General features: G+C 46.3%; 1 protein-coding gene across 11 annotated transcripts in view; it reads right to left on the bottom strand.

Moving 5' to 3' along the window:
* The window catches only part of CLCN5 (chloride voltage-gated channel 5), a 203,043-nt gene that overhangs the window by 25,645 nt on the left and 162,388 nt on the right, over window positions 1-15,010 (bottom strand). For 5 of the 11 annotated variants that reach the window (NM_214139.2, XM_085006322.1, XM_085006321.1 and 2 more), the window contains 3 exon segments: window positions 1,347-1,534; window positions 6,339-6,438; window positions 11,802-11,953. In NM_214139.2, the coding sequence (NP_999304.2) occupies window positions 1,347-1,534; window positions 6,339-6,438; window positions 11,802-11,953 (440 nt within the window). 11 annotated transcript variants of the gene reach the window in all.

Here is a 15,010-nt window from a genome sequence, read left to right as displayed (position 1 = left end):
GCATTTGCGACCTACACCACAGCAGTGCTGGATCCTTAACCCACTGAGCGAGGCCAAGGATCAAACTTGCGAGCTCATGGATACTAATCAGATTCGTTGCCACTGAGCCATGACAGGAACTCCTGCAGTCGGATTCTTAACCCACTGTGCCACAATGGGAACTCCTGTGTGCTTCTGTTTTTGTTTTTTTTTTTTTTGCAGGAGAGATCTAACATACACACCAAATGGTAACAGAAAGGTAAGGAACCAAGAAAATCATTTTTACATTGAAAAAGATAATCGAGGAGTTCCCGTCGTGACTCAGTGGTTAACAAATCCGACTAGAAACCATGAGGTTGTGGGTTTGATTCCTGGCCTTGCTCAGTGGGTTAAGAATCCGGCGCTGCTGTGAGCTGTGGTATAGGCCAATGGCTACAGGTCCAATTAGACCCCTAGCCTGGGAACCTCCATATGCCGTGGGAGCAGCCCTAGAAAAGACAAAGAGACAAAAAGACAAAAAAAAAAAAAAAAAAAAAAAAAGAAAGAAATAAAGAAAAAGATAAGCGAGAAAACAAGACTAATGAAAATTTTAATTTAACCTCAAAATGGGACTATGGGCAATTTTACTCCAGGGTTTCTGTTATTTTGCTATGGAACACGCCATAATATTTTTAATGTTCTAATGCAATGCTCAGGGAAAAACTGCTTTTGGAGTCTATACAATAAATGCATTTTTAACCCACTCCGTCCTTTGTTACAAATTATAGCTTACCTGTTGACTGACTTTAAGATTTCTTTTTTCTAATTTTTTTTTGGCTTTTTAGGGAAGCACCCGAGGCATACGGAGGTTCCCAAACTAGGGGTCCAATCAGAGCTGTAGCTGCTGGCCTACGCCACAGCCACAGCAACGCGGGATCTGAGCCGCGTCTGTGACCTACACCACAGCTCAGGGCCATGCCAGATCCTTAACCCACTGAGCCAGGCCAAGGATCGAACCCGCAACCTCACGGTTCCTAGCCGGATTCATTTCCGCCACACCACCATGGGAACTCCGACTTTGACATTTCTATTGAAATCACTAGAGAAAGATAGATTCAGTCACATGGTGTCCTAACAGCTAAGGAGAAACACCAGGCTCATTTAAAACAAGCAAAAAATCTAAGTTATTGTGTAAGCATCAAACAACTCCACATGTCAAGAGAGAAACAGGGTTGCACCTAAACCACAGAGAAAAGCAGCTGGCACTGGTTCCCCTTTTTTCACGAAAAGGAAAGGAAGATTCTGCAATTGCCAACAAGGACAATGTATGCAATGAAGTAAATCTAAGAAGAGAAGGCAGTGGTTCAGAAATCCTCACAACACATTACCTCATCTGCGCTGATGATAAGCTGGGACCAGCTATTCCACTCAGGGCATTTATCTCTGTCTTTAAAGGTGACGTGCTTGGAGTTCCAGCAGCAGTGTTCATGGTTAAACCAGAGTCCCTCTGTGCATATACCTTCTTTTAAGTCTGTCATCCAGTGAGCAGAGATGTCAATCAAGCCAGCTAGGGAACCTGATTTGAGGGGAGGGAAGGAAAGGCCACAGTCGTCAGAGGTAATAAGGGAAAAAGGATCAAAACAATGGACAAGTATGGAGTTCCCGTCGTGGCTCAGTGGTTAACGAATCTGACTAGGAACCATGAGGTTGCAGGTTCAATCCCTGGCCTTGCTCAGTGGGTTAAGGATCCGGCGTTGCCGTGAGCTGTGGGGTAGGTTGCAGACGCGGCTGGGATCCCACGTTGCTGTGGCTGTGGCGTAGGCCAGCGGCTACAGCTCCGATTTGACCCCTAGCCTGGAACCTCCACATGCCACAGGAGCGGCCCTCAAAAGGCAAAAAGACGAAAAAAAAAAAAATGATGGACAAGTCTGTAATTTCTCATTCCATCTGCAACCTCCTTCTGAGTGTCCGCCTGTTAGCTTTTCACCTAGCATCTCTAGTAGAAGTTACCTATTATTAAATGCCTGTTCAAGAGGGGGAAAAACAAAACACTGCCTGCATTAAACACTGTCTTTCTATGGGGAAAATTTAGGGGAGAGCAAAGTGGGTGGGTGGGAACAAGCGGTGTGGATTTGACTTTTAGCTGCTCCATGTGGCAAAGACTCTGCTTTGACTTAAGAGGTGATGCATACTAATCCATAAAGACAGTCATGTTAGGAGTTCCCTGGCAGCCCAGTGGTTAAGGATCCAGCCTTGTTACTGCTGAGGCTCGGGTCGCTGCTGCAGCACAGGTTTGGTCCCTGGCCTGGGAACTTCTTCATGCCGAGAATGCAGCAAAGATAAAAAAAAAAAAAAAAAAAAAAAAAGATGGTCACATTTATTAAAGATTATTTCACGCTCCCTTTACACATAAAACTGAGAAAATGTAAATTGCCTACATTGAAGAATATTATTTTTATTGGAGATGGCTTGCAGAGGGCAGCTGATGACTATGAGAAGGGCTCAGTCTGAATAGCAATTTGGCTTCAGGGACAAGGGAATTTGAGTGATGCAGGAAGGCATGGTAGGCTAAGGGAAGTAAGTTTATAAAAGCACCAACTGTGATGTACGTGGAAGCTTAGATGAAGCTGTAGACGGGCTGAAGACTCCTGAGCCTGGGACGTGAACATTCGGAAGTTTCCTTAGGGAGAAGGAGCAAATAATATTTCACACACAGCACTCCTCAGAGAAAATTAGGAGAAAATGAACCGTGAATGGGGACTTATATGCACCGTGGCTAATAGACTGATAGGGTTAAGAGAGTGATAGCACTTTCGATTCTGGCCTTCTCATCATTTCTGCTGTCCAGATGAAGAAACTCTGGCATAAAGAAATTAAATGGTCTAGAATGGTGCTTTAGGGAAATCGCAAAGACATCATAAAATTCATAGCCCCCGAATTCCGAGACTGTTCCTGCATTCAGACACACTGCTTCCATTATTGCTCTCCGATGCTTAAAAAACAAAATACGCTGTGTGTACGAAGGAAAGAAAAATATTCACCGACCACCTAGGGACAAGACATACATTAAAAAGCTGAGACTATTATGCCTACGTTCCAACGGACTGCAGGCTGGGTCATGGGTATGTTTGGGAGGTGCTACGAGTGTTAACATAGGTTATTGACATACTGGAATTATGTCGAATTTAACACGTTGTTTGACACCTATTCTTGGCCACTCCAGCCCCTGCCGTTCCTTCCTTCCAACTCCGATTGCACTTACTGCCTGGATTCAGAAAATGAACAGGATGTTCAAAAGTTCGGCTCATGCTCTGGCTGGTTCACACGTGTGTGTTATTCCACCTAACATCGGCTCCCGCAATCCTATCTTCCCTTCCACGTCTCCTTCTCCTTTTCCCAATAGGCTCTTTCTTCCCTGGTCACAATTTTCTTTTTCTTTTTACAGCCGCACCTGCGGCATATGGAGGTTCCCAGGCTAGGGGTCAAATTGAGCTACAGCTGCCAGCCTACACCACAGCCACAGAAAGGCCAGATCTGAGCCATAGTCTCTGGCAATGCTGGATCCTTAACCCACTGAGTGAGGCCAGGAATCCGACCTGCGTCTTCATGGACACTATGTTGGGTTCTTAACCCACTGAGCCACAGCGGGAACTCCCCCTGGTTAAAAAAATTTTTAGTGGGTTTCCCAACCCTAAAGAATGAAATGCTTCCCCTTGTCCATGCTACCGTTTCGAGCATCTGGACCTCCTTTCCTTTCACTGACTACCCAGTATCTGCAGAATGTCTACAATGGTCCATCCCCTTGAAAACTGGCTCCTAATATTTATACTGAGACAATATTTCAGATATCCTCCTAACTGCCAAAGCAGTGACCTTTTCTCAGCCCCCTTCCTTCTCGCCAGCCTCTCTGCAGTACCTGACATTACAGGCCACTCAGCCTATCATTAGCTGGCTCGAAATCATCCAGAACCAACTCCTCTTTTCTGTGCGAGCCAGAGAAGGGGCAGTGTTCACAGCACACACCATGGGTTGGCAAACTATGGCCCGAGGGTCAAATCTGCCTCTATGTTTTTTGGGGGGTTTTCTGATTGCACCCACGGTACGCAAAAGTTCCCAGGCCAGGGAATGAACCTGCACCATAGCAGTGACCCAAGCCACTGCAGTGAACATGCTGGATCCTTAACCTGCTGGGCCACAAGAGAACTCCTGCCTCCATGTTTGTTTGTTTGTTTTTTGTTTTTTTTTTTTTTTTTTTTTTTTTGTCGTTTTAGGGCCACACCCACAGCATATGGAGGTTCCCAGGCTAGGGGTCGAATCGGAGCTAGAGCCACCGGCCTACGCCACAGCCACAGCCATGCTGGATCCGAGCCACGTCTGCGACCTACATCACAGCTCACGGCAACACTGGATCCTTAACCCACTGAGCAAGGCCAGGGATCGAACCTGCATCCTCATGGATACGAGTCAGATTCGTTAACCGCTGAGCCATTATGGGAACTCCATTGCTTCTATGGTTTTAAGTAATGTTTTTCTTGGTCACAGTCCACCTTGTTTTTTTATCTGCTGTCTATGACTATGTTTGTGGTATATAGACTATTTGGCTCACAAAGCCTAAAATACTCACTTAGAGAAAAAGCTTACTGACCCCGGGCCCAGAAAATCTTTGAACCCTCAGCTATGGATGAAACACTTCTCACTTACTGTGATCATTTGACACCCCACGGCTCAAGAATTACCTCTAGATTGGAGTTCCCGTCATGGCTCAGTGGTTAACAAATCTGACTAGGAACCATGATGTTGCCTGTTCGGTCCCTGGCCTTGCTCCATGGGTGAAGGATCTGACGTTGCCGTGAGCTGTGGTGTAGGTTGCAGACGCAGCTCAGATCCCGCATTGCTGTGGCTCTGGTGTAGGCCGATGGCTCCAGCTCCGATTCGACCCCTAGCCTGGGAACCTCCATATGCCACAGGAGTGGCCCTAGAAAAGGGAAAAAGACAATAAAATAAAAAAATTAAAAAAAACTGTACTGCATAGGAGTTCTCATCGTGGCTCAGTGGAAATGAATCTGACTAACATCCATAAGGATGCAGGTTCAATCCCTGGCCTCACTCAGGGGGTTAAGGATCCGACATTGCTGTGAGCTATGGTGTAGGTCGCAGACGTGGCTCAGATCTGGCATTGCTGTGGCTGTGGCGTAGGCTGGCAGCTGTAGTTCTGATTTGACCCCTAGCCCAGGAACCTCCTTATGCCATGGGTGTGACCCTAAAAAGACAAAAGACAAAAAAAAATAAAATAAAATAAAAAAGCTTTACTGTATAGCAAGTGTACCGTTCCTAGTTAGAATGTGTATTATCTTGAGTGGCTTGGGAGATTGATGGAGGGAACAGGAAAAGATGGTACCATCCCACTCACCAGCCACCATGAAAGGACAAGAGTGTAGGCTCCTTGAGCCCAGGAGCCATATCTGACATGCTTTTCTTTACCCCCAAATGAGAAAATGGATATTTAAGAAAGCTATAGGAGTTCCCTCTGTGGTGCAGTGGGTTAAGAACCTGACTGCAGTGGCTTGGGTGGCTGTGGAAGTGCAGGTTCGATCCCATCCTTGTGCAGTGGGTTACGGATCTGGCGTTGCTGCGGCTGTGGCTCAGATTCAATCCCTGGCCTGGGAACTTCCATATGCCATGGGTGTAGCCAAAAAAAGAAGAAAGAATGAAATAGCGACAAAAATCTCTCAGGAAGTCCTCTCTACATCTTCTTTCCTAAACCCCTTGTCATATGTGTTAAAAAGGGGGGGGGGGCGGAGGGGGGTGTTCCTATCGTGGCTTAGTAGTAACAAACCTGACTAGCACCCATGAGGTTCGATCCCTGGCCCTGCTCAGTGAGTTAAGGATCCAGCATTGCCGTGAGCTGCGGTGTAGGTCACAGACGCAGCTCAGATCCTGTGTGGCTGTGGCTGTAGCACAGGCCAGCAGCTGCAGCTCTGATCCAACCTCTAGCCTGGGAACTTCCATACGCCGCAGGTGCAGCCCTAAAAAGAAAAACAAAAACAAAAACAAAAAACAGCCTCCAATGGAAAGGCTCTTCCTCAAGACAGGCACCAAAAGGCACTGCTAATAGCACGTTAACATGGATACAGTATCTTAATAGCACACAAACATATTTGAATGCATTTCCTCATTAAACCCCATTTATTTAAGGAAGGATATGAGGTATGAACCCTTCTTTACTGATGGGGACATCAAGCTTCCAAAAGGTCCCCTAGCAGTTCCTTTCACATAGGGAGATGCTGAAGGGCAGCCTTCAATTCAGTTCATGACTTGGGGGGAAGGGCACACCACGCTTTTAGGAGATTGGGTTAGAAAGCTAACATAGTTGGCCATACCTGATAACAGCCCAATAAGTAGCATCAGCAACCAGCCAGAAAAAGCATCGCTCACACTGTGAATTAAGGCCCATGTTGACTCTTTGCTTTTATTGGTAATCTAAGGAGAAATGAGAAAACATTGATACCTTCTTCGCACACCCTGGCTTCTTCACCTCAAAATGTGCAATACAGTAAACACACACACACACACACACACACACAAAGACAAACCTATTCTTTGGTAATAGAGACCAATGTGGAGTTACTTTCTCAAAGCATCTTTGGCTAAACCAACATCACTGAGAACTTGGCAGTGTATTGAACCTTGTCTTAACTGCACCCCACCTTCATCTGCAGGACTGCGATTCCTACAGGTACCGCTTCAGGGCAGCTCTGTTCACCTGCTATTTTCCTATGGCATCAGTGTGGTTTGCTTATGGCAGTGGTCTCTTTCTGACCTGGACCCTCAGATATTCCAAAGATGGTCTCTTGACTCACAGCAAATAGTCTGATTGTTTTTCAAAGAATAAGCAAACATAGGCTTATGTCAGTGGTGAAAGTACGGTTGGAGGTTTACTTCCCAGGTCAGGCACATTCCAAGACTCGATCCCACAAACCCCTAACTGTATGGTGATCGATCATAGATGCCAAATGATGGCAGGGATGATGCTTTGCATTTTCAAAAGCCTGCTGGGAATAGGTGTGGCTATCAAGAGGTGCAGAAACTTTGTGGGTTTTTTTTTTTTACCTTTTAGGCTCTACCCTTGTCAATTTAACCTTGCAATGCTCACATTTCAAAACTAAGCATTTTGGAGTTCCCGTCGTGGTGCAGCAGTTAACGAATCCGACTAGGAACCATGAGGTTGCAGGTTCGGTCCCTGCCCTTGCTCCGTGGGTTAAGGATCCGGCGTTGCCGTGAGCTGTGGTGTAGGTTGCCGACTCGGCTTGGATCCTGCGTGGCTGTGGCTCTGGCGTAGGCCAGTGGCTATAGCTCAGATTCGACCCCTAGCCTGGGAACCTCCATATGCCGCAGGAGCAGCCCAAGAAATGGCAAAAAGACAAAACAACAACAACAACAAAACAAAACCAAGCATTTTGACAGCTTTGTCACTGGTACTTCTCCCTTCTCTGTACCTCTATTTCTTATCTTTGGAACCATAGCATAGCTACCCCGTCTTGATCTACAGTGACAGCACAAGTAAAAATTACTATAAAAATGTAAAAGCACTTTAAACATTGATTTGGAGAGGGCACGGTCTTTAGGGCATTAGCCTGCTGTGACCTCCTTTGCTTGGCAAAGCAATAAAGCTCTTTTTATTCTCCTTCAAAAAAAATAAATAAATAAATTCAGGAGTTCCTATCATGGCTCAGCGGAAACGAACCTGACTAATATCCATGAGGATTCGGGTTCAATCCCTGGCCCCGATCAGTGGGTTAAAAGGTTAAGGTGTGGCCGTGAGCTGTGGTGTAGGTTGCAGATGTGGCTCTGATCCCGAGTTACTGTGGCTGAGGTATAGGCCGGTGGCTGCAGCTCTGATTCAACCCCTAGCCTGGGAACTTGCATATGTCACATCTGTGGCCCTAAAAAGCAAAAAAATAAAAATAAACAAATAAAATAAAATAAAATAAAAATTCATTTTGAACTATGCCTTTACGTTTCCAATGTAAGTGCTGAAAAGGAGATGAGGTGACATTTTTCCCTGGGACAGTGTTTCCATCTAGATGATGAATAGTTCATGCTAAAAAAAAAGAAAAAGCAGGTCTCCTTTGAACAAATGATAAACACATTTTAATTGATTTTGAATTATTATTAGCTGATAAAATGTGTCTCAGATGCAGCCATTTTGATATCATGAGAAATGTGCCCTTGGCATATCACAAGTGGCTTTTACAACCTGAATAACATGTGGAATTAGCAAGTGACAAAATGAACTCTGATTTACAGAGAGCAAAAATTCTAAAGCCGTAAGAGTCTATGTTTTAAAGCCTGACGAATGGGAGTTCCCACCGTGGTGCAGTGGTTAAAGAATCCGACCAGGAACCATGAGGTTGTGGTTTCGATCCCTGGCCTTCCTCAGTGGGTTAAGGATCTGGCGTTGCCATGAGCTGTGCTGTGGGTCGCAGATGTGACACGGATCCTGCGTTGCTGTGGCTGTGGTGTAGGCTGGTGGCTACAGCTCCGATTAGACCCCCTAGCCTAAGAACCTCCATATGCCGCAGGAAGCGGCCCTAGAAAAGGCAATAAAATAAAATAAAATAAAGCCTGATGAATGAATTGATATAATAGAAAGAATATGTGTGTGTGTTCCCAAATAGCAAAATCTTTTTTTTTTTTTTTTGGCTTTTTGCCTTTTCTAGGGCTGCTCCCGCAGCATATGGAGGTTCCCAGGCCAGGGGTTGAATCGGAGCTGCAGCCGCTGGCCTACACCAGAGCCACAGCAACACAGGATCCGAGCCGAGTCGGCAACCTACACCACAGCTCACGGCAATGCCGGATCCTTCACCCACTGAGCAACGCCAGGGATCGAACCTGTAACCTCATGGTTCCTAGTCAGATTCATTAACCACTGTGCCACGAGGGGAACTCCCCAAATAGCAAAATCTTAGTAAAAAAAAAAAAAACATTTTCTAGAGATCACCCTTCTGAGTTAGGAGAAGAAAACTTGGTGGGATTATGACAAATCCAGGGATTATAAAGACATTTCTCAAAACCTGAATCTGGGACAATCTTACTCCTGGGTTCAGGGGGTCCATGAGAAAGAAAGCGAGTCAGGAGCTGGGGAAGAAGGAAAGGGGATCTTGAACTTGACTACTCAGGTGATTCCCTCAGGTCAGAGAGGAGAACGTCATGAATTCGGGAGAGAATGGAGTCAACTTCAAAAATTAAAATTTTTTGGTCTTTTTTTCTTTTTTTAGGTCTTTTTAGGGCCATGCCCACAGTATATGGAGGTTCCCAGGCTAGAGGTCCAATCGGAGCTGCAGCTGCCAGCCTACGCCAGAGCCACAGCAACTCAGGATCCAAACTGTGTCTGCAACCTACACCACAGCTCATGGCAACACCGGATCCTTAACCCACTGAGCGAGGCCAGGGATCAAACCCACAACCTCATGCATACTAGTCGGATTTGTTAACCACTGAGCCACAATGGGAACTCCCAAATTTATTTTATTATGGCCACACCTGTGGTATATGGAAGTTCCCATGCGAGGGCTCAACTTGGAGCTGCAGCTGCCAGCCTATACCACAGCCACAGCAACGCCAGATCCGAGCCTCTTCTGCAACCTAGGCTGCCGCTTGTGGTAACATGGGATCCTTAACCCATTGAGGGAGGCCAGGGATTGAACCTGCATCCTCACAGAGTCAACGTTGGATCCTGAAACTGTTGAGCCACAATGGGAACTCCCAAAAAATCATATTTGAAATTTGGACTCAAAACAAATAGTAAGAGGGAGTTCCCATCGTGGCGCAGTGGCTAACGAATCCAACTAGGAACCATGAGGTTGCAGGTTCGATCCCTGGCCTCGCTCAGTGGGTTAAGGATCTGGCGTTGCTGTGAGCTGTGGTGTAGGTCACAGAAACAGCTTGGATCCCACGTTGCTGTGGCTCTGGTACAGGCTGGCGGCTACAGCTCCAATTCGACCCCTAGCCTGGGAACCTCCATATGCCGGGAGAGTGGCCCAAGAAATGGCAAAAAGACAAAAAAAAGAAAAATAGTAAGAAAGAAAAAAAAATAATACCTACTGTTGGCTGAAGAAAGGTTTCCCTAGAGGATCAGCTACTGAATCAGGATGACTGCGGCTGGGGCTCTACTTTTTGTTTTTGTTTTTATTTATTATTCAACGAGTTTATTACATTTATAGTTGTACAATGATAGGCCACACCTTTTGAATAAGCTCTACATGTGCTCCTTACACAAACCAGAAATTTGATTCCCTAACTTAAATGATACACAGCAGTAAGTTAAAGGCAAATGACCTTGGTGGACTGCTCTGAGAAGGTGTTTTTTTGGTTTGTTCTGTTTTGTTTGTTTGTTTGTTTGTTTGTTTTGCCTTTTAGGGCTGTACCTGTGGCATATGGAGGTTCCCAGGCTAGGAGTCCATTCGGAGCTATAGCCACCGGCTTACACCACAGCCACAGCCATGCAGGATCTGAGCTGCATCTGCAACCTACACCACAGCTCACGGCAATGCTGGATCCTTCACCCACTGAGCGAGGCCAGGGATCGAACCCACATCCTCATGGATCCTAGTCGGGTTCATTAACCACTGAGTCACAATGGAAACTCCAAGAAGTTTTCACAGCAGTTTGAAAAGAGCAAAGTAGGGAGAGTCTCTTGTCATATTCAAAAGAAACTCGGCCATAGCCCTAAGTACCATCTATTAACTATCATTAATATCCTTAATTCATATGTGATTGGCCTTGCGGTTTTGTTTGCATTGAATGCATAAATTTGCTTTGGTTTTATGGCTGTACAAGACCTATAATCACGGGTTTATCCTGTAAGCTTCAGCAAACACTAAGGCTCTGAGAAGATTTTTTTTTTATTCCTTTAGAGCCCATTTACTTTTCTTAGTTCTAAAAAATCCTGCTTCAAGGGAAAACCATGAAAGAGAGGAGATGGGGAAGGAAGACCTTTGAAGTGCATTTTGGTCCCTCCCACCAACTTCATTTTCACCTTTCTGCAAAGGCCTTTATACCCCAGGATCCTTTTCAGCTACTTACTATTGGAAGATAAATCATCATTCCATATAAATTCTTTTCAAAATCACATACCAGGGTGTTCCTATCGTGGCTTAGCAGGTTACGAACCCGACTAGTATCCATGGGGATGCAGGTTCGATCCCTGGCCTCGCTCAGTGGGTTAAGGATCCGGCATTGCCATGAGCTGTGGTGTAGGTCACAGACACGGCTGGTATCTGGCATTGCTGTGGCTGTGGCACAGGCCAGCAGCTGTAGCTCCAATTCGACACCTAGGCTGGGAATCTCCATATGCCACACATGGGGCCCTAAAAAGCAAAAACAAACAAACAAACATATACCAGATGCCTTAAAAATCAAACTAGGAGTTCCCATCATGGCTCAGAATAAATGAATCTGACTAGCATCCGTGAGGACACAGGTTCCATCCCTGGCCTCGCTCAGTGGGTGAAGGATCCAGTGTTGCCGTGAGCTGTGATGTAGGTCACAGAAACGGCTCGGATCCTGCATGGCTGTGGCTGTGGTGTAGGCCAGTGGCTACAGCTCTCATTCGATCCCTAGCCTGGGAACCTCCATATGCTGCAGGTGCGGCCCTAAAAAGACCCCCCAAAAAGTTGAAATACATTAAAAACTAAAACCCTACATTGCCAATAGAAAACAGATTCGGCCACCTCCTGGGTTGAGTGAAAGAATACATATAAAGAACATACATATACATATAATCTTCAACTTCCTCTCCTGATGTTTCCTAACACTCACTTGCACAGCATCTTTCCTCTTACCTCTCGGTGCCTATCCCGGTCTCGAGACTTCTCTCTCACCCAGTCAATTGTATTAAAATCATCATAGGTCCCCACGCCAGGGATTGGCTCCTCCAAGAAGTCCATCATCCTGTATGAAGAACCTAGTCCTCCACCATTGTACGACTTGTCCTCTGTATTGAACAGAAAACAGACGTTAGTACTTCAGATGCTGGACTTTTTTTTTTTTTTTTATTTTGTCTTTTGTCTTTTCAGGGCCGCAACCTCGGCAGATGGAGGTTCCCAGGCTAGGGGTCTAATCAGAGCTGTAGCCACTGGCCTACACCACAACCACAGCCACACGGGATCCAAGCCTAGTCTGCAACCTACACCACAGCTCACGGCAACACTGGATCCTTAACCCACTGAGCGAGGCCAGGGATCGAACCCGCACCCTCCTGGTTCCTAGTCGGATTCGTTTCCACTGTGCCACGAGGGGAACTCCAACACTGGACATTTTTCGTACCTCCCTTTCTGAGCACCAAGAAGTGAAGGTGCCCTTAAACGATCAGACCCTAACCTACAAAATAACCACATGGTAGGCACATGTATCTCATTCAGGTTTCTGTGATTTAGGCACGAAATTATGAGCATCTCAAGGCAGCGTGAATGGAAAGGGACAGATGAGCGTGACAATAAGTGTAGTGGGAAAGGATCCATGATACAAAAGACAGGAGCTTGAATGAGATCCTGCTGTATAGCACAGAGAACTCTATCTAGTCACTTGCGATGGAACTTGCTGGAGGATGATGGGAGAAAAAGCATGTATATATACATGACTGGCTCATGTTGCTGTACAGCTGAAGTGACAGAACACTGCACATCAACCATAATAAAAAATAATAAAAAAAACTTAAAAAAAAAAAGATAGGAGCTTGGAGCCACTTAGGGATTTCAGTTTCTCTTCTGGGAGGAAGACAAAAAGGGTCAAAGGTCTTGGCAGACACATCACATCAGAAACCATTTTACATTTATGAAGCAGTAATTCAATCCTAAGAGGTGGCTTGTGCCTGAGTGGGGACTCCAAAGAAAGCATGTCTTCCAGAGGCCAGCTGGCTGGATGTACATATTTCCCTTCCATAGATAGAAGACTTTGATCCCTGAGGTAATGGGCTTGTAGAAACTTTGACTGAATATGCCAGAACAGACAAAGATTTACAAGGAGAGATTGCAAGAAAAGTGCATGGCTCAGCAGCAGCACAGCCCTCCCTGACCCTTCGACTGGAAGAAACATATCCATTTGGCCAACAACCACAGCCCTTTACCTGCACTGCTCGGAGCACTTCTATGACAACTGCGCAAATGCTTCTCTTCCTTTCTAGACGCGAAGCTCTTTGAGGGGTAAGCCCTGTATCTGACTTGCCACTGCCTTCTCCAGCGTCTAAGCCAGAGCCCCGACCCAAGAAACGCCAGCTGAACCCAAGTTTGTCTGATGAACAGCTGGGATGAGGGAGCAACATCTCGCCTCAGAAGTTGCGCTGGCACGAGGTTCCATGGGACGGCTTTAGCAAACGTCTTCAAGAGATTTCCACATCCTCTGGCGGAACGAGATTTTGCGATTACGCACAACACGGAGAACTGTCTGCAGGAACGTGTGCAAAAGCACACTGAGGAAAAATGCAGAGTAATGCCACCAACTGAACTCCACCAGCCACAGCGCACCTCTGCAGCATCAACCTTGGCAGGGACAAAGCTCTAAGCCAGACCGTCTGGTGAGGAGTCCGTCTGCAGAGAAGGCCAGAGGGGCCCTGAGCTGAGCCCACCCCCCCTCCCCGCCTTCACCCTCAACTCCTAACAGACCACCTCGGCACTCTCAAGGGCTAAGTTTCAACTAACCTCCCAAGCTGGACCTGGATTACGAAAAAGTCGAAGTCTTCTGAGTACCTAGTTCGAGGGCCGTACCTTTCACAAGCCAAACGCGCTCTGCAGAATCCAAAGCGTAGTAAGGGCGGGGAGGGGGGTGGGAGGGGAGTGGAGGAGGTGAACAAGTTAATCTTAAAACCCTTAACCAAAGTCCTCCCCATATCTTCAAAAGTACCTGGCTGTAAAATGGTTGGCTGCTGAATCACCAGCCCAGCGTTTCCTATCATGTCAGTGGCATACTGGTAAAGATTAATGCTGGTGTGTTGGTTGAGAGCTTGGAGGGAAAGAGCCAGCGAGCAAAGGAGGGCAGAAAGATACTCAAGTATGTGGGGCAGGGGGGAACGCCACTATTTCAAGTCTCCGGCCAAATGCTGACAGGGACCCAGGGGCACCGACCCGCCAGCAATTTACTTTGGAAAGCAGGTTAACGCTTCCATTGAATTTGCTCTGGCTTGAGTGTGCTCCTCTTGGGAGAGATTTTTCAAAGGCTGCCGTGAAACGGATTTTTTTTTTTTAAAAGCCTCCAACAGTTATCTCATGTGACGCTATATAGCTCAACGAGGCCCCAGCTCGAAAGATATTAAGACAAAATGAAGATCTGCAACAGCTTCTTAACAGGAAAGAAAAAAAAAATCCTCTTACATCACTAGGTAACATGAGCACTGCATCATCCTTCTCTGTAGCCAGTCTCCTATTATAAACGCAAATTGTCAGGCGGCTCTAAAAGAGCAGACAGTGATTAGAATCCGACAACAGACTGCTTGTGATTCTCCAGATCCCCTTTCTCCCTGGGGTCACGCTTCGGTCCTTGGCCAGGCTCAAGTCTGCTTACCTTCAATCACAGTTTTCTTTTTTTCTGCCTCAAGGAAGAAATAACCTTGGCAGCCCGCATTTGGTCATTTAAGTTGAGGAGCTTTTAACAGGAGGAGCCCCGGTCTGAGCTGCGTGAGAAGGGCACTTGCTGCGTTCGCTGCCTTTCACAGGAACAAACGCCACCTAAAGAACTACCAGTGTTCCCCGGCGGTCAGAATGTGATGTCACTCTTGGAATCACGTGACCAGACCCTTGGACCAGCCTTGGAGAAAGGAAGATTTTTAACTGAGCACAGAAGCCTTAAAGATGTAGTCTCATTGAAACAAAAACCATCAGAGTGGGGGGCAGTCAGGTCAGTTTGGAAACTGGGATCCAGACAAGTTTGAGCTTTCAGACCTCATTTGGCAGAACATCTAAGAAGGCAAAGGAGAAATATCAGAAAGCATTCAGAGTTACAGGTATCCTAAGTTTAAAAAAAAAAAAAAGCGGGAACGGGGAGGAGGGGAGAGACAGGC

The sequence above is a fragment of the Sus scrofa genome, chromosome X, assembly GCF_054392235.1.
Source record: "Sus scrofa isolate SSC_HxYL_T2T_F1_AM1 chromosome X, Sscrofa_HxYL_maternal_Yorkshire_Landrace_v2.0, whole genome shotgun sequence".
NCBI lineage: Eukaryota > Metazoa > Chordata > Mammalia > Artiodactyla > Suidae > Sus > Sus scrofa.
This window is presented reverse-complemented; position numbering and strand designations above follow the sequence as displayed.